This window comes from Notechis scutatus, chromosome 3, assembly GCF_049901735.1.
Source record: "Notechis scutatus isolate UNSWTSFEM ecotype Mainland chromosome 3, rNotScu1.2, whole genome shotgun sequence".
NCBI classification, from domain to species: Eukaryota; Metazoa; Chordata; class Lepidosauria; order Squamata; family Elapidae; genus Notechis; species Notechis scutatus.
The window spans coordinates 42,051,749-42,077,612 of NC_142011.1; the positions used below are offsets into that span (position 1 = coordinate 42,051,749).

The window sequence follows — 25,864 nt, forward strand, 5'->3', positions numbered from 1 at the left end:
CAAAACTTTTTAAAGTCTTTTGGTGAGGATGGGAAACATGTTCTTTTATTCTTCATCTGCAGATGTCACATTATTTTAATTTGCATATTTGAGTTAAATATAACTTGGTCTAATAACAATATAATAACAATACAATCCAATGCTGGTAGCAATATAATAGATTGATACTAGAATTCAAACTGATGCATTAAAATCATTTTTACAATTTGCTGTCAAAAGATACAGGGATAGAAACTACCTAAGAAGCAACAAAGATATAAACATGAAATTTCCAGGAACTGCATATAAGGTCTTTAAAAGTGACTTTCAAAAGAGCTGTAAGAAGGTAATATAGCTTTTATTGATGTATATGAAACATTTTTATACATATTTTTAAAAAAGCATGGTGGCCTACAATTAAAGTCTTGTGAGTGAAACTTCTATATTCAGGAGCAGGGCATCCTGCCTAATTATATTAACGGTCACCTGGAAGCTTTAAATACCTGACCTTAGGTTGTACTGCCATCCTAACATTGTAGGGAAACTATTATAGGACTATTTTGCAAGCATCTGCTTCCAATAATCATACTACAATTTACTTTCCAGGAAACTGAAATGGGATCAAAGCAATGCCAAGTAAAAGTAGTAGCACCAGTTGACTCAAATCGAGTGTGGAACCTCCAAGGCAAAATTGTATGAAACATCCTGGCATTAGGGTGGGGGTTGGGGGGTAGCATACAGGTTAGACCAGTTACACTAGCTTGTTCCCATGGAAAATGCCTGGAGAGGTTTTTTTTGTTTTTTTTAAAGGAACAGTAGCTTCAAACAATCTGAGAAGCCTTCCCAATTTGGGGTTTGTGAGATACATTCCAATGTCATACTTCTAATTCATGGTGTCCTGCAATCTCTTCATACGATGGAGTTCAAGTCTTCTCAGTGATAAATCCGCAAGAGAGAAGGCAAAGGAAGGAAGCGGTGATTCCTTGAGCTACTGAAGAGGCAAGACCAAAAAACAACAACAACAACAAAAACAAAAAAAAACACGCTAAGGACACCCAAAGGAACTCTCATTGTATGAATGTTACTCCTAACAGTCAAGCCAACTCTGCTACCGAACCGAGCGCTTCCGTTTCATTTTAATCTCCCCCGCACTTTGCCATTTACTCCCTTTTCCCGTCCACTCCCCTTGGAAGCTCGGCCCTCCTTCTCTTCCCTACGCGACCTGAAGGGGCGGATCCGGTAGCCGCAGTACCTGGGCCAGGTGAGCGAGCTGTATTACACAGCTAGGGTGGGACTCTAGTCGGAGAGCGGTAAGTTTTGCGGGAGCGGGTGGAAACCCGTCGGGGAAGCTCTCGAAGCCCGGGTTGCTGTAGATTCCTCTTTGCAATCCAAATAGCACTTCCGTTCCTGAACTGCTGGAGCTTCGGGCTTTTCTCCCCGCGTGTTTTTCACTTGCGCCCCTCTTCCTTCCCACGTGTGTTCGCCTTAAGCTCTTCTCCCACTCGCCGGACGGTTAGCTTTCCCCAACTCTTCCCTTCTCAGCTAAGCGTCGTTTTCTCTCTCGTTCGTTTTGCGCTTGACTAGTTCCCCTTGTCCTTGTCCTCTCCTTTTCTGAAGGAGGCTGACGTCGCGTCTCCCCTAAGATCCTGCTACAAAAGGCTTCCTACGTGGCCCGTCTGTCTTTTGGGTTCGTGGGAAAACCCGAGAAGAGCCTTTTTCCTAAAAGAGGCCTCTTGCCCGAGGGCAATTTCAGCGAGTTCGTGCCCGGAGTTCACTGCGGGCTTGTACGACACTTGTCGATTATTTACTTCTGCATGTAAACATCCTCCAATCTTTCAAAGTAGCGGAGAGCAGGTACAACTGCTGCCCGGCATTGATCCTAGCATGTTTCCTTAGAAGTTCAAATTCGGTTGAGAGGGCAAGGCTGTAGAGAAGATCTTCTTTACTCTTCAAATTCAGGATAATTGCATTGTACAAGAAGCTGCTTTCTTACCCGCAGTCAGATGTTACCCAGATGCACAGGTCAGCATTGTTTACTTGGGGTATTTGCTTCACTGATTGGATTTTCTCGACTTCCCCTTTGCCAAGCATCCCTTCCCAAGTCATAGATTGAACTAGAGAATAACAAAACCTTCCTTAATTTGCAAATTATCTATCTGCATATGGTGATTTAGCAGGGGATTAAACATCTTAGTTATTTGGTCATAGTGAAATGCAGTACGTAGGGTCGATTTATTCAACCTAATACCCTGCAGAAAAGGAATGTATTGTGACACATTGTAGGCCATCTACTTGGGAAGACTGATTCATGGTATTCATTAAAATTGAGGCCTAGAAGAATCCCAATCTCAACCAAGTTGATGTACAATTATACTTAAGCAAACCTTAATATGAAATGCAAGTTGAGTAAATGCATGATGACAATGCGGTAAGTACACAAACCAGTTTTTAAAATGAGATCAAGTCTTTGAAACATTTCCTACAAAGCAATACAAAAGCTGTAACCTTTTATATTTTGAGCATCTTTCTATAACAGCATCACTTGCTTGGTAGTTTGGATATCTGAAATTAAAATCTGAAATCAATATTTATATAGAACTTTTTAAAAACATACACCATGTATATTTATATGTAAGTAAGGCACAGAGGTGTGGATTACTATTGCAGATGAATTTATAGATAACATATATCAACAAAGGCTTGTGGGTTCGTTGTTTTTGCTGTCCTTGTTTAACAAGGTTATCATTGTCTTGTCTCACAGATCTCACAGTTGTATCCTTGCTGAATTGTCTATCTGCTGCTTCAAGCATTGGGCCTTGATCAAGGAGAAGAGCAATAATAAACCTATTGATATCTTGTTGCTCCACTATTTGTAAATGTCAGTGTTTTCACAACGCAGTGTAAAAATAGTACTAGAATAAGATTTTGAGCCTGAGCACCAAGAATTGGAAATCTTAGTGTATGATATTATAATTTGGCCAATACCATTGTACTGTATGACTATGGCTGTTTGAAAATCTACCTGGATAACTTTCAGTACTTCTGTAAAGGGAAAAGCAGTTATGTGGCTAAGATCTATGCTTGAAGTTTTTCTGGAGACCAGTCATAGAAATGATATCAGAGCAGTTGTAATGGAAGAGGTGGGAATTCTTTCTAAGTTTTCCTAATTTGGTTGTGCCTGTACTAGGCTGAAAAGTTGACACTGGCTTGTTTTGCATAATGTCTGTTGTACTTCCTTTACTCTCTTGAGGAAGTTTTCCTTTTAATTTAAAGGACAGAGCTATGGATTAGTAAAGATAAATGTACAATTAGATATTGCATTTCAATGTAATAGTAGAAATCCTCTTTTATTGTGAAAACAAATATAGTCTAATATTAATGAACAGGGTTATAGATGTTAACATGAAAGTTGCATGCAGTATTTATTTCAGTTCTGCTTATCATTATTGCTTTACGTTTCTCTAAGTTTGTCAATATTTTCAAAGACGGGTATTTCAGGTATTTGATTTTTAATCCAGTTTTATTGCTTCATGTGCTGAAAGCTATATACAGAACTTAAAATAATCACTCTGTGTATAGCCACGTCATGTTTATTGATTGACTCTAAACTTTTCCAATTTTGCTTTAATAAAGCAAGAGTTATAGTCAGAAGCTATGAATAATTGGAAATGCATAGGTTTTATTTTCTTCACCCATATTTTCATGCACCTCCTTGTTCCTTTCAGTTATTGCTTTCATCCCATCTTTCCAGTATCATCTACCTATGCACTGATTTGCAATATCATTATGGATATAGGTAGTGAAGTTTCAAAACCTCTACTGTGTCTGAACTAAACACAGCTACAGTATGTTCTAAAACCTGATTTTTAAACTGCAGTTGTTGAATAATATGTAATTATTACAATTAAGTACTCTATTATGTTGTAACACAGTGTGAAAATAGCAATATAAGATGGCTGAATCACAAGAACAATATAGAAGACTGTTTCAAATGCCCAACTTCTTTTAAACACAAACTGCCTAAGCAAAGAAAAAATATATGAGAAACAACCCTAGTAAATTAGTTTTCTTTTTGAATACTTTTTGACATGGGGAAGAGTATATCTGGTTATACTCTGGTATGATAAATGTTGTTGAACTACATCACTGTACTGCCTTATTCTTATATGAAGAAGACCTGGAAATAGGACCCACATAATTGATATATCTACAATTTCATATGTCATGGTATCTTTTATACATCTTAAATTCTGCAAACTCTGGATGGCAGCACTTACTGACTTTTCCTAATCTTTAAAAAACTACACAGGGTCAAACACAGTTAGTATTTGGCAAAGACCACCAAGAAATTCCAGGTTAGACTGGAAAGATTTAAAGAAAGATCTCCCAGAAGAATGAGAACCACATCTTTACTGCTGCCAGGAAGCATATATTGATGTGTCCTGGTCTATAAGGTGTTGAATACAGTTCAGGGGAGACTTAAGGCTCCGGAAGCCACATACTTTTAAAGAAGGTCAAAGAAGCAAGCAGGCATGTACAACATCATGTGCAGAATTCTATGTCTAAATTATGGTCTGAGACTGTACCCCATTGCTGACTATTTGGTTCCTGTGATTCTTAACCAAAAATGCTCTCAAATTTCCCAAAAATGTCAAATAAACTCAAATAATCAAATATATTTTATTTGATTAAAAGAGAAATTCATAGGAGGAAAACAAGATTCCTCTTCCTCCCTAAAAAGAATGGCTAATGTGATCCAGAAACTTCAAATGCTTTCCATGTACCTATAAATAGGACAAAACTCAGCTCCATCTCTCCTTAAGCAATTTTGGCTGGTTTTCACGTTCTTGATTTCAAAGCAAAAAAGGGGAAAGAGCCTTTAATCTATACATTAGATTAGTTGAATGATCCATTTTTTTAGATTAAGTAGACGGAAGTATTGCTATATTATTATTACCTTTATTGAAAAAAATGTAGACTAGCATTCTTCAACTTGACAAAGCTCAGGTTAGATCAGAAATCCTAAGCATAGCTGTAGTGACCCATAGTAGGAACTGTTATTCACTAAGACAAAAGAAGATTAGAAAATATAGTTCCTGAAGCATTTCTATTTGCTAGGTTGGTCATTATATCTATATGTATAGTTCTGATAAAAGGCATATACTGGATATTAAAACCTGTTTTAAAGTCTAGGCCATTGATACTAAATTAAAAAGGAAGAGGTCACCATCACCTGAGTTTTCAACACACATACACCTTCCATGTTTGCTATAAATATGGTCATGGTGGGATAATTTGCTATAGATAAATACATGGTGGGATAATTATCCTAATTTTCTGAGACTGCTAATGTTTGACTCTGTTATGCATTGTTGTAGAGAAATAAATATGCTGGAATAAGTATTTGCTGGACGGTTACATCTTATATTGGTCAACTTTATTATTTATTCAGTTACTGAATAAATAACTGTTCAGTTAATTATTCAGTTCTTGACACCATGCTTTACAAAAAAGATTCAGGCAAATTGGAATAGGCAGATTCCAACGGAATATTAAGAAAAGAAGTGTAACAATTAGAACCAATTTGTTAGATAGTGGAGTACTTTTCACTAGAAGTAGTTAAACCAAAATTGGATAGTGTTTGTAGCAATACCTTAATTTGGATTCTTGCAGGAGGTTGGTGAATCTTTGTTTTTTGTTTTTTGTTATATTACATAGACTTTAAAAAATGTGAAAAGATGACTCCTGCTCAAAGTTTTGGAAACCATTTGCAGCAGTGATACCCACATATTTGGGTTAAATTGGGATTGGGAATGAATAGTTTACAGAAAGAAATTATGTGCATAAATATATAAACCTGCTTTTCAGACTGTATACAGATTATTAGATATGAATCACCACCATTCTGATTGGATGCATTTTTCTTTTGGGCTTCTGTATTTTTACTTATACTCTGTATGGTTACCTTTTGCAATGTTTAGCACTGCAACATGCCTTGTTCCCTATTGCTTTCACCTTGTGGTACATGTCACTGTAAAGAAGTTATCAAGTGAGGTGTAAGAACAAAAAATAGCGACCTATTTCAATATGATATTTAATTTTCATGATGGCCAAACAAATGCCTTGGAAAACCTACAAGTGGATATGAAATACATTAGTACTCTCTGCTTAAGTTTTCCAACAGTTGATATTCTGAATTTGAATGTGATCTAAATGTGATACAGTTACCATAATTGCTAGCCCTGATTGTCTGATGAAATGATCCACGAAAAATATATAAAATCTGTTTCAGTAAAGACAAATGTGGTATCCTTAATATGGCAATGTCTAGTTATGTTTTTCAAGAAGGAAAAGGGAATACAGTATGTGCTGTCAGTGGCTGTAGTTTCTTCTGTAGTTGTTTTCCGCAGTCCAGTTATCTGCAATGTTTGATGATATATATTTGTTGTCTGCATAGGATTTGGGAATTTAAGAAGTTAGAATTTGAAATCTCACAAAAAAGCAGTTAAAATGCATGTAGCAGAAAACTTGATGTGGAGAAAGACTTTGGCTATGCTGTCTACTTCAGCGGCCCCCAACCCTTTTTTTTTTTTTTTAGTATTTATTGATTGGTCAATCGCTTACAAGATACAGGTATAAGAATAAATATAGTTTTGAATACATGAGATAGATACTTATAAGAAAAATAAAAAACAATAGGACAGGGACAGTAGACACGATTGGTGCGCTTATGCACGCCCCCTACAGGCCTCTTAGGAAGGGGGTGAGGTCAGTAGTAGACAGTCTAAGGTTAAAGTTTTTGGGGTTTGGGGAAGAAACCACAGAGTCAGGTAGAGTATTCCAAACATTGACCACTCTGTTACTGAAGTCGTATTTTCTGTAGTCAAGTTTGGTGCGGTTTACCTTGAGTTTGTATATTGTGTGCTCTTGTATTGTTATAATTGAAGCTGAAGTATTTATTTGCAGGTAGGACATAGCAATGTATGATTTTATATACTATATTTAGATTGAGCACCAGGGACCAGTTTTGTGGGAAGAGGTTTTTCTGGGGGCCGGAGGGGACATGGTTTCATGTGCTGCATGCATCCTTTAGATGGGGCCTTGCTTGTTTGCACAGCCTAGTTTCTGACATGCCGTAGACGGGTTGGGGTTTGGGAAACTCTGTTCTACATCATTTATTTTTTTTCATCCCATTCTATGTAATATTGTACAGGCTACTTGTCTTGTAATTGTGCCTTAAATTACAACTCTTAGTGGCCCTAGCCAACTGTTCTGATACCTACCAATGAGGATATACAACGAACACATTTGTATTTTATTTTATTCTATTTCTATTTTATTTCTAGTTACAGTAAATTGCCCTAAGTTGCACAGAATGGATGAAAAACTTGGTACATTGATATATTTGGAGAAGGGGAGGGGAGACATTAATATGTATCCCAATGTTTAGATTTAATCTTGGAATCATTGTTTTTGAAATGCTCATAAAGCTCACCTAATCCTACTCAATACATAACAATAGAGTTTCACCTTAGCAACTTTAAGATGCTGGAACTCTAGAAGTTGAAGTCTATATATTTTAAAATAGCAGAGATTGAGAACTGCACTAGAGCATCTTATGACTATTAGCTTCTGTTTGAAGGAATACTCACCCCAATATGTGCCTGCTCATTCCACTAGCTGATGGCTTGCTCAGTCAGGAAATCCTCCTAATTCCTAGGCTGAACCTTTCTGTAATTATAATCTGTTGGTATTGATCCTGCTGTCTCAAGTCCAAGTCTGCATCTGTATGATCAGCTATTTGAAGGTGCTATCATACCATCTTTTAGCCATATTTTTAAAGACTAAGCATACTAGGATCTTACACGTATTATTCTTGTACAGCCTTGTTTCCAGATCCTTCACTATCTTGATATCCCTATTTTGAATTTGATTTGAATTATTATTGTCCTTTCTGCACTGTGGTGGCCACATCTCTTCCAGATAACAGATAATCAGAGTTGGAAGGGACCTTATAGGTCATCTAGTCCAACCACTTGCCCAAGCGGGAGACGCTACACCATTTCTGACAAATGGCAGTCCAATCTCTTCTTGAAAGTCTCAAGTGATGATGCTCCCACAACTTCCGAGGGCAAGCTGTTCCAAATGTTCCACCTGGACCAAATACTCTAGATAGTGTCTGATCAGGACAGGTAGAATTGAATTATATCCATGATGTGGATTCTATGCTTCTGTTAATGTATTACAAGATATTGTTTGACTTTTTAGATACTGCATCATACGGCTAATGTTTGACCTTGATTGAACACAGATCTATTTCGCATATAGAACAAACCATACTTTCCTCCATAGCTTCCATTCATTTCTTACATTTTCCTATCCAAATGCAGAAAATTGTATTTTTCTCTTGTTAAATTCCATCTTATTTGGATCAATTTATTGCTCAAGTTTGTCTAGTTTGATTTTTTAAAATCCTTTTTCATCTAAATTATTAGACAAGCCTCACAATTTTAAGTTTTTCCTGTATGCCCTAATGTAATATTTGATATATTGTACAATATATAATCTAGACCACAAAGTCATAGAACACAAGCTTCTCTCTAACCTGAAATCAAGCCATTACTGAGTACAGTCAGTCAGCTGTGTGTTTATCTAATTATATTATGTAGTCTAAATTTTACCTTTTTATGAAAGATGAGGTACTTTATGAGGTACTTTGTTGAATGTTTTGCTGAGGTTCAGGTATATCTATGATATTTCTTTCATCTACTTAATTTTTCTTTTTTCACTTTGATCTACTAGTTATTCTTTCAAAGAAGAGATAAGTTAGTTTGGTACAATTTGCTTGCAACAAATCTATGCTGGTTCTTTTTCTTGCCTAAATGTTCACAGTCATACATACTTCTGTCAGAGGCTTTGCCTAGTATATATGTCAAGCTGACAAGTCTATGGGTTCCTGAGTCTTCTTCCTGAAATAACACCTCTATTTTAATCTTGATCAAATAAACCAAAATTATATTTTTTCCTTTTAACAATCTTGGTCTTTAGTCCCTTCAAACCTAGGTTTGAAACCTAGAGCTTAGTTTCTTTTCATTTTATCTTTGTCTCTTGTCACAAAGTTCTTCAAGGCTTTAACAAGTCTCTTTTGTAAATCCAATATAGAAAAGTTATCCAGGTAATTCTTGGTTTTTTATTTGTATATCTCTTTTAATTATTAAGACATCATCTGCTTTCATTGGTACATCCAGTGTAGTATCTTTTTCCATGTCATTGTTATAACTTTTCATTTTTCAATCCTTTTTCAAATCAATCTCAATCCTATCAGATAAAACTTGTTCTTCTTCCATAACGTATTTTAAACACAGTGTTATCTATAGAGGCGGACATCCTTAAAATTAACTTCTGAGACAATTGTTTAAAAGAATCCTTCAATATGTTGAATGTTGAAGTATTTAGCTTCATTCTATATTCCTAAATTGAATTCAAGTTTTCTTCCCCTTTAACTGTAACCTTTAATTCATTCTAGTTCTCTCTAGTGTTTAATTTTTAAAATCTTATTTTAACAGACATTTGTACAGTTTGTAACTTTCAAAAAATTATTCTTTTACTGCTTATTTCAAAAATTTAATCTTTTCAGGCATTTGAAGGAAAGTCATCCAGTGTTATAAAACTTGTCAATTCTAAGGTGTAATAGCTGAAAAGCAGTTCACAAGCAATTTTCCAAAAGGAAGTAGTAAGTCCTTTTAAAGGCATCAGTCCTTTTTTTAAAAAAGTGTCCTTTTAAAGGCATCAGTCACAATTTGAGCAAGATGGCTATTCCCTTATTTCCCATAATTCTAAACTTGCTTGGAGATTGTTGTGTAATGTCTTCACAGGAAACAACTATTTGGGGCATTTGTAGGTGATCTCAAATCATCTACTTGTCTGGAGAGGAATTACAAAGAATTTATCTGTTTGCTGGCTCTTCTGTCTGCCATTTTACCCCGAAGTCCATTTTTCCCACTCACAATGGAACTAAAGTGTCTTTAATTTTCCTTTCATTTCCAACATATCCAAAGAGCCCTTTTTGTGTTATTTTTGGTGCCTCTTAAAAGCCTCAGTTCATTTTTGTTATTTTTGGTACCTTTTAAAAGCTGTACATTTTTTTTCATAATTCCTATAGTTTTGAAGATTTGGGAACAAATCTGACTTCCAGCTGACATCGCAGTGAGATTGGACATGAGGAGTGGGTCTCTGCACTCCTATGTCAAGTTGTCTCCATTGGTGGGCTGTGAAAGGAGCCAAAGCCGCCCTGTGGGGGTGGCAAAGCAAAAAGGGGCACCTTATGAGATGGAGGGTCTCCTGCTGGACCCAGGGTTTTCTTTCCCTCTCATCCATGATGAGAAGAGGCAGCCTAAAGATGGCTGCCATGGAGCTAGGGCAGCCGAGGAACATCTAAGAGTAGTGCTGGAGTAGAGTTAGTGAACAGAGTCTGGAACTGGGTGAGAGGATTCTTTTCTATTTAAAACCTTATCCCCAAAGGAAAAAATCCAGGAAAATAGAGATTCACAACTATTTGTTAAAGCAGCGACCAAGCACTTTGAGAAAATTTTTAGAATTGAAAGAAAAGAAGCAAGGGAAGAAAAGCAAAAAAACCCCAAACTTTTAAAAATACACAGAAAATTGGACTTTTAAATTGAACAGGTCCTGGAAAGGCATTTAAAAATACTGGAACTATTTACCTAAAAAACTAACTTTGTTTTAATACCTTGACTTATTATTTTATTAAAACTGGTTAACATTGAAATCTAAACTGAGAGCACCATCTGCTGATGGAAGGAAAGTATAACATATTCCTAAAACCTGGAATACTGACAAGGATATGTTTTATGCACCTATGACATGACTACTGGAGATTTAAATATAAGAATAAGGAAGATATCCTCGTTAAAGAGACCTCTGAATACAATGATACAAGTTTGAACTCATAAAGGGGATTTAAGGAGGTTCTGGAAAGTTTTTGGCATTAACTAAAGGAACAGATTAACTATGGAATACCCAAAAATTGAATTTTTTGGGGAAGTAACTTTAGGCTTGAATATATGAGGTTTTTTATCATTGGACAAGAATGGGACTTATTAAAATAAGATGAGATGCTGCATCAGGAGGAAATTAGTGGAATGTGGAAAGAAATGGCATAGATATTTCAAAGAATTAAGGACATTCTGATAAGAAGCCATGAGGAGATTAAGAACTTAATGCATGGCATAGATGAAAAACTGGGAAATATTATACAAAGGACAATGAGTGACCAACACTCCCAGTAAAAGGAGGAGCCAATTGAAAGAGCAGATGAAAAAGCAGAACAGATAACCAGCAAACAAAATAGGGTGATAAGGAGACAATAACAAAAACAACAATGACTGATTAAATAAACTAAAGGGAAAACATTTTAAGAGATTTAAAAAGGGAATCGGAGATGTAGGAAGACATTTTCAAAAGGGAGATAGGTGCATGGGTAGATATTTTGAAAGGTAGATAATGGAAAAGAGCAGAGATGGGAGAAATGTTTAAAATGAATAGTTTGGACATAGATGCAGATAGGGATAAAGATCCAAAAGAGGAATATGGGAGGCAAGTTAAAAACAAACAATTACTGTAAAGTGGACAAGAGATGATGGATAGAAAGGATTTGTTTTTAAATATAATGGTGACATGATTAAAAGTTAGAATAGAGGTAGAAATAAGAGAGGGGGGAATATTAGTATACACATTTTTATACAATAAGACAAAAGTAATAAGAGGGAGGATTAGAAATTGAATGATGGTATTATTATGCATGTTTAAACAATATTGTGATTGGCATTGGAATAGCATATTGAAACATTGAATAATTAAATAAAGTCTATAATTTAATACAAATATGTGTACCAACACTAGAACTACATAAGCTTGAGGGATGTAATGAATATGATTAATAGCACTATTTTCATTTGTACTAAAATGTATGACACCCAGGTGCCATACTGTTTACGCATTGATATGGATATATTGTAAAATAAAATAAAAAACTTGAAACTTAAAATAACGGAGCAAATCTAAATTCTGGAAAATGATATTCCACAGTGTGAGAAATGCCCCCCCTCCATTTTCTATACATGCCGCTATATTTCATTGTAAAGATATTCAGTTTGAACAATTGTTTTGCCTATCTGACAGTTGGTAGTCTCAGTATACTGAAAAAGTTAAGTTGACCTCTCTGTCTTTTGACCTACAAAGAAATCAGATGAATTGATAGAACAGTTGGTTACAAGAAAACCAGAGCAATGTGATTACAATCACAATTGGTTTCTATTGCTTTATTCTTTAGAAAATGAGAATTCCTACAAACTCTTCATACATTGTTTGCTGTGTGCATTTTATCCTTCTAGATAATGGCATCGCATCCACGCAGAGTTCGACTGAAACCCTGGCTAGTAGCTCAAGTAGACAGTGGAATGTATCCAGGTCTTCTGTGGCTTAACAGGGATGCAAAACGATTTCAAATTCCTTGGAAGCATGCAACTCGACATAGTCCTCAGCATGAAGAAGAAAATACAATTTTTAAGGTAATTGAAAAACACAGTTCTGCTAGTATGCTACATGATAGAATGGGATTGGTCTCTCTCTCTCTCCCTCTCTCTCTCTGTCTCTGTCTCTCTCTCTCTCTTTCTCTCTCTCTCCCTCCCTCCCTCCCTCCCTCCCCCCTTCAATGGATGGAGGATGAAATTAATAATAGCAAAGGTAGTATACGTATAAACTTAAAATTGCTGTTTTGCAGCAATTAAATGGTTGATATATTCAGAGATACAACCTAATGGAGATATATCCTGCATTGTTTTCATAAACAGAACTACATTCTGAACCTGAAATCCTAGGTGGAAAAACATGCATGCAGTACAAAGGCATTAACACACAGGGACAAATGAAGGGCAAAGCAATATACAAAACATATTCAAATAGGGTTTCAGGTAATTGGTAGATAAAAATCCCTTTCAGTCTTATCTCTGCCTACCCTGCGTACTTTGTGCTATAGCAGAACTCATTTTCCTAGTGGATTGTGGCTTGCTTTCTGAGAAGTTTCAGATTCAACATTTTAATTATCTACTTTTCAACTCTTCATCTCTGCTCTTGTCACTTGTTGTTAAAGTTACTTATCTTAGGCATCTAACTTTCTTTGGAGTTAGCCTCATTCAACTCTGTTGGATTTTCTTCTCAGCATTTTGCTGAGAATTGTATTCACCTGGATTTTTTTTAAAAAATGTACACTTGTTTTCATGAAGTACATTTCAGCAATGCATGCTATTTGTATAAATAGGGGAAAATTTTCATGCAATCATTTCTGACAATCTTATAAAGAGAAATAATCAGAGAATAAAGGCATTTGTTAATGATTTTTTTGGGGGTTTGGTGTAGGTTTCCTCTTTTCTTTTATTCCAGGAGATAGTGAATTAATTTTATCTAGATAAACTTGGAATTCAATTCACATTTTCAAAAAAGTTGATTTGATTTATTGACTTGATTTGATTTATTTTTACACAGTCAGGTATCTTGTTAGAAAAAAGCTTGAGAAAGAAAATATCTGATGGTTTAAAGACATCTGTGTTTTTTAGAAAGGTGAAAGGAAACAATTACCTGTTGCAGAAAGTATTTATTGCCTAGGTGTACCTTTATAGATGAGAATTTGTTTGGCAGCACAATTCAACAGAAGCTGGTATAATGACAACACTTAACCAACATGATGTACTTTGCTCCCAGGCGTGGGCTGTAGAAACAGGAAAGTACCAAGAAGGGGTTGATGATCCTGACCCTGCAAAATGGAAAGCCCAACTCCGGTGTGCTCTCAACAAAAGCCGTGAATTCAAGCTCATATACGATGGCACCAAAGAAGTGCCAATGAATCCGATTAAAATTTATGAAGTATGTGACATCCCACCATCCCTGACACCAATCATTAATCCTGGTGAGAAACAGAGAAACTCTTGTTTAAAGAAGCATGCAACTAATCCTAAACTAATTGTCTTATTGGTAGTGAGGTCTTCTGGGTTTAAGTGAATATGGCAATTATATTGAATAAGTATAATCACTTTATCCTTTGTGTTATTTAATTGGCTATACTTAAGGTTTTCCATTCTACATTGTAGGGATTACTGCATACATGGTACAATTTAAATAGCTCACCTTCCTTTTTAAAGCCAAAATTAATAAAAAACTTTTAAGTTCTGGTACATCCTGGCAAGGATCCAGAGAAAGAACATGATATTTGGATTTTGGGAGGTCTAGGTTTTTTTATGCATCTCTGATGGTTGACCATGGGTTTCTTTTCCCTTCATATTTGAACTGAAATAAGGGCACTATTATAAAGATTGCTACACTGGATGGCATTTGTTAGGAACTTTGGTTGCACATTTCCTGTTTGCTAAACAGGACTTTGTCCACACATGGTTGGAAGAAATACAGTATCTTGGGTTAGCTGTTGAATCTGAAGGGCCAATAAATATTTGAGAAAGCAAACTTTCTTCTCTGCCATTTACTTTCTAACATTAGCTACATAGTTCAGTGAAATACATTATAGTATTCTCCTGAAACCCTCAAACTTTAGGAGAACTGTTTTATGTCATCAGATCTGAACTAAGAACCAAACATGAATTTTGGATTTCACAGACTCTCCTCTGTTTGGAAACCATATGTTTGGAATGTTTAGCATAAGAATTCCAAAGACTGAATTATTCTGCAACACTCTCAGAGGTCTAAAGTATTCCATTTTTTCCTTAGTGTTGTTAAAAAATTAGATCGTTAATTACTTTCTTATTTTTCAATTCCTGTATTTTTTCCAGGTTCCACCGGTTCAGTTCCATGGGATGAAAAGGATAATGATGTAGATGATGAAGATGAAGATGAATTAAATGAGTCTCAGCACGTAGCAATACAGGACAGTTTTCCATTTCTTAATATCAATGGTTAGTATATTATTCTGACATATGGTTAATGAAATTGAATTTAAATCTATATTTTAAAATACTGTTTTCTTTTTATTAATGTTGCACTAAACATTTTGACAAATGCTTTCTCAAAAGTTGATCTCTAGATGCAAGTAAATTAGCATGCAACCTGCTACAGAGATATAACTTGTATTTAGCACAAATGATGATCTCCTTGGTAAATATTTTCATCCTGCTTATTGTGTATCTGTTAGATATTTAATAATAAATGCAGGTAAGTGTATGTACTTATTGAGATATTTTTTTGCATTTCTGCAATCATTTAATCTGACATTAAGTGGAATTCAGAATCTTAATGGTGGACTTGATATCTTCCAAAATGTGTGGGGCATAATCCTGCTTTTATTTGCTTCATTTCTGTCTGATATAAGACAGGTCGGCCTTCAAAACAAAGGGCACTCCCTTGCTGCTGAGAATTTATTTAATTGGGTTCCTGAGGATTATGACACCAAAGCTTTGGAATTAATGAAAGGGTGGAATAAGTTATGGCAATGGTGTCTGCACTGCAGGAATCTGAACAACTGCTAGATGGCAACAGATACAGAAATATAAAATCTTTTGCTGTTTTTTGCTAGTTCTCCAGATAACCCTAGATAAGTTTATGCATGCCATATGTTGTCCACCTCTGCTATTTGAAACAGGATAAGACTAGACAACAGCAGGATGTTTCTATGGAGGCATACTGTCCTTCCCACATACACATTATGGACTGTACTCTATTAGAGGAAGGTAAATTCCCACAGCATAGCAGGGACAGACACGCCTTCCTGGCAAAGACAATATATAACAGCTTTAAAAGTCTTGGAATTCCCTGGAGCTAAATTCAGGTTTTTCAGGTTTTAATGCATCATTGGTTCAACAAATATCTCTGCGTTAATTTTCTAGAACTTGTTTGAAATTACATTTTGATGGTGCTATGTAGTTTTTTTTTTTTTAAAGTTTTCTTAATCTACAAGTGACACATTTTTTTCCCCATACGCTTTGCATCTAAAGCTTTCTTTTCTCTTTTGATCGTCTCTTTCAGTCTAGTAGCAACCCTGCCCTATGCTGTAGAAGGTTTTATAGATGGTGACCACCAGCACCATAAATTGTACCTGGAAGCCTACTGGGAGCCAGTGCAGCCCATGGGGCAGTGGTGTTACATAGGTATAATGAGAAACACCAAAACCTGCCTGCACGGCTGCATTTTGGACCAGCTGCAGCTTCCAAATGCTCTTCAAGGGTAGCTCCCTGTAGATTGAGATACAGTAATCCAAACAGGAGGTGATTAAAGCTTGACTTAGGGTTGATGAGTAAGCATAGGTTGTAGATGGCTGCAGAGAGGCTGATGCACACACCTCCCAAATCCCAACTGTGCATTGTTTGGAGGTGTGGGTCCTGTATGCTGATTGGTTGATACAATTTCCTGTTCTGTGCTTTGCTGTTTGAGTGCCCCCCCCAGCCAGAATGTTAAATTTGCAGACGTATAAATGCAACAGCTATGCAACCATCTCCGAACTACAGGCACATACAGTACATTACCTGACATGCAGTGACAGAGAAGTCTAATCCAGGCTCTAGGCATGAGTCACCATGATTAAGGCCTCCCAGTTCAGGAATGGGTACAATTGGTGCATAAGACAAACCTGTGCAAAATGTTTTGGCCACAGTTGCCACAGCTCTTTGAGCAGGAGCAAAGTTGTGGTAGACTGCATTCCAACTCTGCATACCAGCTCTGGCAGAGGAAGTCTATTCCCATGCTGAGCTAAAGCTGGAAGAACCCCAGAACCAGAAGGCCTTAAAACCTACAGTGACTCCGCCTGGCCAAGGTTGAGTTGAAACGTGTTCTGCCATTCAAACCCTCACAACTTCCAGGTGCTGGGAAGACTTAAGGCCATCACTTGGCTGGTTCAGAGAAGAGATGCAGAACTTGGTATTATGGGCATATTTGTGAATCCCCACTCCATAGTGTTGGAAAACCTTATCCAATAGCTTCAGGTTGATGTTAAATTGCAATGGGGAAAGGTTTGAGGGGCCCACAAAGCAGCTCAATAGCTATGATGATTAGAAATATATAGTTACGTTTGGGTTTAGAACTGTCATTTTTCACTTGGCTAACAATTCTGGGAATTGTAGACCAAAAGTGTTAGATTGCACTAATAAAAGACTTACTAGAAGAAAAGAATTGAAGCTTTTGATTTAGATTATCACGTTAGATGAAAGGAGAGGTAAAATTCCAATCGTACAAGGTTAATTGTACTGACTTGCATAAAGAAGTCTAATGATACCTGCTTGTCTGATATGAAAATAATTGAATCTCTTTATAAAAGTTAGGAAGCAGTGGGGATTACATAATTACATTTCATTTATTTTACTTAGATTCCCCAATGGCTCCCGCCAGTGCAGAGGCATGTAGCCCTGAAGCTGTGTGGCCAAAGAATGAACCTGAAGATATGGAGATGCCAATGCCTCCTGCCTTGCCAGCTCTACAGCATGATATGTACAGTTCTCCTGAACTTTGGATTAGCTCTCTTCCTAGTAAGTTTTTTTGGTCCAGGAGCCGCTATAATAAATAGAGGACAAATCATGCACTCTTTTGTTTGGAAAATCTAGAGTCCCACCTCTAATAAATAAGCTGCATTTCTGGAAGGCTTGTGGAACAAATACAAACATTCTTCTGCAGTTAGGGAAAGAAATAATTCTGATTTAAAATAGGCATTAGCTGGTAAAAGAACCTGCAGGCAATTCTCGACCTATGGCCACAATTAAAACTGGAATTTGGTCATAAGTTCTTGCAGTTATTAAGCAAGATGCCCATGTGACCACTTTGGTGCATGACCACCATCTTGGCACTTGCAGTTGCAATCATTAAACTGAGTTTGAGGAGGCCTCAGGTGGGGAAAGTCTTGTGAGATCCAGTGTAGGGCATGGACAAGTTGGGAGGATGCTACAGTGTGGCAAAAAGCCACAGCCTGGCACTGCGATGTAGCCTTTCTCAGTAGAAGCATGGGGCCTAAGCCTGAAATAGAACATTAGGTTCCCTTAGAGTCTCACCCATCTGCCACTGCCCAGGGTTAAATGTCAGCCATAGTGTTGTCACTGTCACTCAAAAACGCCACTTCACACTGTTCTCCAAGGCACAAAAGTTTTGGGAAGCAACATAATTGCCACTATTGCCCAGTGTTCCTAGCAATGTGCTGCAGACTGCTTGCTTTGAGAAATGTGTGTCCTGCTGTTGAGAGGCTCATGCAGTTTATCCAAGGCAGCTATCAATTACACCAGGCCTTCTTTCCTGAAGCCTCCTTAGAGCTAGTGGGGCTTCAGAAGCCTTCAGAAACATTGGATAGACTGCACAGACCCCTCAACAGCAAAAGAAAAACTGCTAAAGGTAAGGAACATGTGGCATTTCCTCAGCAGCACTGGGCAGCAGCGGCAGTTGTGCCATTCCCCAAGGTTCACACACCTTGGAGAATGGCACAGTTTCCCTCACTCTGCATTGCTTACCATTAGGCGTTTTCGTCCTGCTATTGAGAGGCCCACATGGCCTATCTGGCAGTTCAGATGGCTTTCAAAACCCTTCTAGAGCTGGCTTCAAGGCAGTTCTGGGAAAGGCCTCTTGTGACTGGGAGCCTTAGCCTCTCAACAGCGGGAGAAAAACATCTGAAGATGGCAGATTTTTGGAAGTGCTGGAAAATGGGGGAAATCATACAATTCCCTAAGGTTTGCTTGCCTTGGAGAATGATGACATCAAGGCTTGGGGCAGTGGCAGCTGGCTGAGATTGTTAAAGGCCCTGGGTCAATATTTCAGATGCAAGCAAGGAGGACATAGACAGGTGGGACAGAATTGCAGCACCCCCAGGGTCTCAAGACCTGCATCACCAACACCCAAATTTTTATCATCTCATTGGAAAGGTGGGGCAGGCCTAGCTCAGGGCTATCATAATTTCAAACAGGTGCTGAACAAATGTTTGTTAAGCAAGGACTACGTATTGTTGAAAACTGTTGAACTGTTGGTTAATGATGTTTGGGTAAGTCAGTGATGGCGAACCTTTTTGTTGTGCTGTGCTGAAAGCGCGCATGCATGCTGGCACCCACAATGCAATGCACCCCGCCCCACTGTGCGTGTGCATGCAACCCCCCCACCCCCTTACCTGCACTGCACATGTGTGTGCCTCCCAGCTGATTTTCAGCCTGTTTGAGGCCTTTTTTGCCCTCCCGGAGGCTCGAGGAAAGCCTCTGCAGCCTCGGGAAGCCAAAAAGTGGGCCTTCCGGAAATACTGGAAGTGCCCATTTTCAGCCTCCAGAGGGCCTCTGGAGCCCGGGGGAGGCCGTTTTCATCCTACCGGGGGCTCGAGGGAAATACCAGAAGCGTTGAAATGGGCCCTTTTTTCAGCCTCCAAAGGCTGCAGAGGCTTCCTTTGAGCCCCCAGGAGGGTGAAAATGACCTCCCCGAGCTCCAGAGGTCCTCTAGAGGCTGAAAACGGGCACTTCCGGTATTTCTGGAAAGCCCGTTTTTCAGCCTCCCAAGGCTGCAGAGGCTTCCCTCGAGCCTCCGGGAGGGCAAAAAAGGCCTCAAACAGGCTGAAAATCAGCTGGGAGGCACACACATGTGCAGTGCAGGTAAGATTAGCTGGGGCTCACATGCCCGCACAAATGGCTCTGCGTGCCATCACGGGGGGTAGGTTATCATTAATTGGGTAGCCATTGTGCATAACAAGTGTTTAGATTGTTGCTATGGGTAAGCACTGGATTCATATAATGGCAGGTCTTTTAACAGTAACTGCTTTATTTTATAATCAGTCTGACTCCATGATTTGTTAAGAGGTTGTTGTTGTTGTTTTTTTTGGTAATAATTGCAAATTATATCTTTTGTTTCCTAATACCTGTAGTCTGTCCTATTTTGTGTTGATTTTATTCAGTTAGATATGGTGTAATGCAATTATGGTTCCCGTTGTACTGCCTGATTCATTAATAATATATTTTTCTTAAGTGACAGATCTTGAAATCAAGTTCGAATATCGTGGCAAGGAGTTTGGGCAGACAATGACTGTGAGCAACCCTCAAGGCTGCAGACTTTTCTATGGAGAATTAGGTCCTATGCCAGATCAAGAAGAACTCTTTGGGCCTATTAATTTGGAGCAAGTCAAGTTTCCAGGGCCTGAATCCATCACGAATGAAAAACAAAAGCTGTTCACCAGTCGACTGCTTGATGTAATGGACAGAGGGCTAATACTGGAAGTCAGTGGTCATGCTATCTATGCTATAAGGCTTTGCCAGTGCAAAGTATATTGGTCTGGACCATGTGCACCTTCCTCTACCACACCAAACTTAATTGAAAGACAGAAGAGAGTTAAGCTCTTCTGTTTGGAAACATTTCTAAGTGGTGAGTAGCTCCACCTTTGAATCACTATTACTGAATAACTAGTAGTACTGTTTGTTTTAACCTTGTAATCTTGTATGGATTAATATCATAAACTAGCCCAGCTATGGCTGCATCCCTGTTAGCATTACAGTGGATACAGGTGTTTTTGAAGTTAGTCCTGCTGGGTCTAAAGTATGTAGCTTATGTTTTCTGTACGCCAGAAAATGTGAATGAATATGGAACAAGTTTAATGTACTCCATTAAAGCAAAGGTTTGTTTCTTTTTGGCCCAAATGGGTTTCTGGTGCCATTCATTCTGTACATCTTCACGTTGTTGAAAGTTATGAGTGAAATGGTATGAGCAGCTACCCATCCTATTATATAATTCATTTTTGCACTGATTTGATTTTAAAAGCTAACTGAAAGCAAATACCATTGGGATCAATTGATACAATGGGAAGGCAAGGATAGGATAATTGCTTCAAGTAATTCTTCAAACATGTCATTTTCAAATACATTTATATCTTACTGGACATAACTAATTTCTTCTTTTATCATAATCATGTAATTTATTACATACTGTGTCTCTCTTTTTCTAATTTTTCTTCTAAATTTAGAGTTAATTGCCCATCAGAAAGGACAGATCAGTAAACAGCCACCATATGAGATCTACTTTTGTTTTGGAGAGGAATGGCCAGATGGAAAATCAAAAGAGCGAAAGCTGATTGTTGTTCAGGTAAGAAGACAATTTATTGCAAAAATGCTGTATACTATTACTACTCCTTAGTAGAAGACTGTAGTTGCATCTTTCATAGAATAAGTCTTCACCTAGAATGTGTAAAATCTGCTTCATGGGTTCTTTTGAATATGACCAGATAAAGGAGTGTAAAGAGCCAGAGCTGCTGGTTCACCAGTGCACATGTTTTATCTCTTATTTTCAGATTTTCTTGTATTGAGCAAGATGAATCAAAGGAAAGACTATTAATGTAATGACACCCCTTTTCAAACCTTGTTTAATACAAGTAAATCTGAGAATGAAAGTTCAGGATCGACACTTCCTTTTCATCTAATACAGTGAGGCTATCGATGTTCTGAACTAAGGAAATGTAATGGACTAAATGAAACCCAATAAAATGAGACTGAAATGGAATGACTGATTTTGGGAGGAATATCTTTCCCATTTAGTATGGTAGCAGTGTACCTGAAGAATCAAGTTTCTAATGTGATTTCTTTTGATCTATCACTATCATTACAGGCAAATAGTCAGAATTTTAATCTTTTGACACCAATTCCTAGTCACTTTGATCAGAACTAGTCTTGTAAGAAATTTCCCAACGATTTAAATGAAAGATTACATTGTATGCCAAAAGTAATTTAAAGTGACTACAACCTACATAGTCAGTGAATATCTGTGCTCTTAACCAATTGCCAAGATAATAATTGTTTTACCTATGTATAAATGATGATCAAGGAAGGAGTCTTGACATATTGTGCTAACCATAATGTGCTAACCAGCCATAGTATGATTTGTCTATGCTATACAAACTAAAATACTATGTTTTCTATATTACAGAATATAGCTAGAAAACTGTATGAATCTAATGATTGTGATTTACTCAGTTGTGAATCTGGCCATAGGGATGCAGATCTACAGCTCAAGTAATCCCATAGAAATGATCATACACAAATCTGGGGAAAGGTTAAAAAAAACATTATATGAAGATACCAAAATGGGTCTCACCAATGGAAGCAATATTACACCCAAATATGAGGGATACAAGGAAAATGGTCAGATATGAAGAATTATTAGATAATCAGGGGAATCTAAAAATGATTGATAAATTAAAAGAACAAGATATAATTATAGATTGGTGGTCATACTTACAAATTCAGACAAAATTTAGGAAAGACTTTGAAGAACAAGGGATAGAAAAGGACTGGACCAAATTTTGACAGGCAAGGAGATAAAATTTATAACAAGAATGTATAACTATTTGTTTGATGTGGAATTAGAAGAGGAAATAGTAAAGGGATCAATGATTGCCTGGGCAAAAAATGTAGGGCATAATATAAATTTAGAGGATTGGAAAAAATGTGGACGGATAACTGTAAATTGACATTGTCAACAGCATTTAAAGAAAATCAATATAAAATCTTTTGTAGATGGCACCTAGCCCCAGCAAGACTGGCCAAAATGTATCCAAACATCAAAGCAGAATGCTGGAAGTGTAAATGTAAAGAAGGAACGTTCTTCCATATGTGGTGGCAATGTCCAGAGGTTAAAAAAATATTGGATGAGGGTACAAAGATGGTTATTAGAAATTACAGATCACAAATTAGAACTCGAACCAGAAATGTTCTTATTAGGAATATTTAAGGGAAAATTGAGCAAGGTCATCCGATACATCATTATACATAACTGCGGCGAGAATAGCCTTCGCGCAGGGATGGAGGAAGGAAAAGATACCATCTGAAGAAGACTTGACACAAAAAATAATGGATTGTGCGGAACTGGATAAATTCACAATTGAATTAAGAGGCAAAGATGATTCGGACTATTCGGACAGTTTGGGATAGGTAGTACAAATGGGTGGAGAATAGAAATAAGATTTGATGTTTATATATAAAAAGAGATGTATGTATCAACGACACGAACACTGTTAATGTGAATAGAGATTTGTATTTTTGTTTTTAGAAAACATTTAAAAAAAATAATCCTAAAAAAAATGATTATACGATTTTATTTCCATGAAAAACAGAGCTTTTTATTCCTTTTTAGTTTCTATCTGATAGTACTCTATTGCTGTTCCCTTGCTGCTATGCAAAGCACCTTTGCCTGGCTATGCTAGTGCTGGATCTGAGCAGGCTTAGTTTAAAGATGAAAGATAGTGTGAACTGTAGAAATTGCAAACTTGGATTTGCATTAATGAATTAATGGAAATCAATCATGTACCCTAATGTCCTTGGAAACAGTTGTTTTGAAATAGCTAATGGTATAGAAGTTGCCACATAGTTGTTGGTGCATTTGTTCCTGCCATGGCTTCTCTTCATTGCAGGACTGTTTACTGGTGACATAATCTATAGTAGCTAATGTTTTGGTGGAATACTACATGTCTGTGAAAATTTCAATCATCCAGGTCAGGTTGTTCCAAAGGTGCTTTTTAAAAGGCAACTGACTTTCTTGGTTTGTTCCTTGCTGAACTGAAGAAGCTTTTTGAATAAGAAGCAAAAACTTTTCAAGGAAATAAAAAATCAAGAAAGTCTGGTTGCCTTTTGAAAAGCACCTTTAGGATAGAACATTACCTTTCTTTTTCCATGTCAGTGCTGGATAGAATGCTGAGAGCTGCTGTCTTTTTTTCTGTCTCTGTCCTGAAGTGTTTTTATGATTTTGATCTCAAAGAAGCAAGTCATATAAACACCAAAGGTATGCTTCTAACTTTGTGAAGCACTGTGAATCCTTTGAAATTGTGCTGGAGTGTAAATGTGATCAATCAAGAGTACATTTCTCAATAGCCTTCACCAGCTTGAGCATTTGGCTTATTCTAGGTTCTCAGATGAATTTTTAGGAATTGATCATCTTTTATTAGATTAACATGAACTTTCTTTTCAAACAGGTAATTCCAGTTGTAGCACGGATGATCTATGAAATGTTCTCTGGTGACTTCACCCGCTCCTTTGACAGTGGCAGTGTGCGTCTACAGATCTCTATCCCGGATATCAAGGATAACATTGTTGCCCAGCTGAAACAACTCTACCGTCTGCTGCAGAATCACCAAGAAGGTTGGCCAGTGCAGCCACCAAATATGCAGATGACACCACCCCTCACAGCACAGTGATGACATGGTGTTGGATAACCAAGCAATTGTCTGGATTCTTCAATTCTAGATTGAAATTAATTGAAACAAGAACACTTTTAAATATCTCTTCAATATGTGACATATTAATAAGGAATGTTGATATACAACTTAATCTGTCTTAAATAATTTAGCAAAGGTTGATCTAGTTAAATACATGTAGACACGCATATTTCTCTAGAATTGTTTCCACTTTTATAAATGTAACAATATAAATGTAAAGCTTTAAACTTTTCCTTGCTTACATGTAACGCTGTGGTGCTTTTTTAAAAAAAGTCTTTTTAATTACTAATTTCACTCCTGCTTTATTCTTAAAGTATTTTTATAACACAGTTTAAATGCATTCTGTTGATTCATTGATGACTTTTAAAAAATACTCCTGTTGCAGCTGCTACATGTGAAATATCTAAGCAGTACAAACTAAATGTTTCAAAACAGTTACCTGATAATTAGCAGTAGGCAATTTTATTCTATTAATGATTGTTTGTTGTTTTATTAAGTTTTATATACATGAGAAAATGCACAAATTTTAAGCTGGAAAGCTTAGGATATTTTAAAATTAAAATTTAACATTTAAAATGTAAAACCAATTTAAAGAGATAATGAAGACTTAACAATAGATATTAAGTTTGGTAAAATAGAAGCCCTTTTCATGTTTTTTTGTATTTAATGCTGTAGCCCAGGGGTGTCAAACTCGTGACCCATGGGCTGGATGCGTCATGTGCTGGCTCCACCCCTGCCCAGTTTAGCGAAGGGGAAAAAAGTCCTGATACGTCATGTGACAACACCGTGACAACCCGGGTTTGATACCCCTGCTGTAGTCCAACATGTAACCTACTTGTACAGTGTGAAAAAAATTGTTCAAATGCAATCACATTGGTAGAAGATACAAGACAGCATGTGTAGGAAGGTTTTTTTTAATGAATGTTGCCAAAATGTGAACACACAAAATGAATATTGTAACAAAAGCTAATTCAGTCTATTGTAAATATGGTAATTTTAGGACTTCCAGAGAAAAAATGGTGAACTGAAGACCATGGCAGAATGAAGAGCCAAAAAATAAACAGGCACTTTATATTTTCTCTCTGAATAGAGAGGACTTGAAATTGGCTTATAATTTCTCATGACAGCTGTTCCTTATGAACAGACTGCAAGACAGTATGTTTTGCAGGCTCAAGAGTTCTGGAAGATGAAGGAAAGCTATCTTTGATCACATCATAGTTGGCACCTATAAAGGGCACTCTTCTTTTTCAAATCACTTTAGCAAATTGTTAACTATTTTACTGTTATTAGGAACCTTTGGATTGACATGTTTTATAACACCAGGTTATTTTGCTTCAATTCTTAGCAAAATAGTTTTAAATACAAGTTTAAGGACTTTTTGAATTGAATAGCAAAAGGGTGATTAGAATGCTGATTTTGGAAAGATACAAATGAAAGATGAATTCAAAATAAAATTTTGGATTTATAATAATTCTTCCCATGGAAAAATAAATACTTAAAAAATGGGATGAAACTTTGAAGGTTGGACATTAGAAATCAGAAAGAATTAAATATTACAATTAAATGTCATTAAGTTTGGCTTACTAACACAGAACAGAGCAAAATAGTTTAACATTGGGCATATTGCAGGGTACTTTTGAACAATAGACCAAAAAATAAATTTTGAAA

The 25,864-nt window shown here is 36.9% G+C and overlaps 1 protein-coding gene across 5 annotated transcripts; it reads left to right on the top strand.

Moving 5' to 3' along the window:
• The first annotated feature begins 1,153 nt into the window (after positions 1–1,153).
• On the top strand, positions 1,154–25,864 carry IRF6 (interferon regulatory factor 6). Of its 5 annotated transcripts, none has more exons than XM_026675187.2 (8): positions 1,154–1,240; positions 12,390–12,566; positions 13,756–13,960; positions 14,835–14,957; positions 17,358–17,516; positions 19,969–20,361; positions 20,957–21,075; positions 23,954–25,864. In XM_026675187.2, the coding sequence occupies exons 2-8, from the start codon at positions 12,393–12,395 to the stop codon at positions 24,173–24,175; spliced, it is 1,395 nt and encodes a 464-aa protein (XP_026530972.1). In that variant the 5' UTR covers positions 1,154–1,240; positions 12,390–12,392; the 3' UTR covers positions 24,176–25,864. The 5 variants fall into 5 exon arrangements, with proteins under 5 accessions (XP_026530972.1, XP_026530971.1, XP_026530973.1 ...); XM_026675186.2 differs by having other exon boundaries at positions 1,206–1,289; XM_026675188.2 differs by having other exon boundaries at positions 1,206–1,289; positions 19,975–20,361.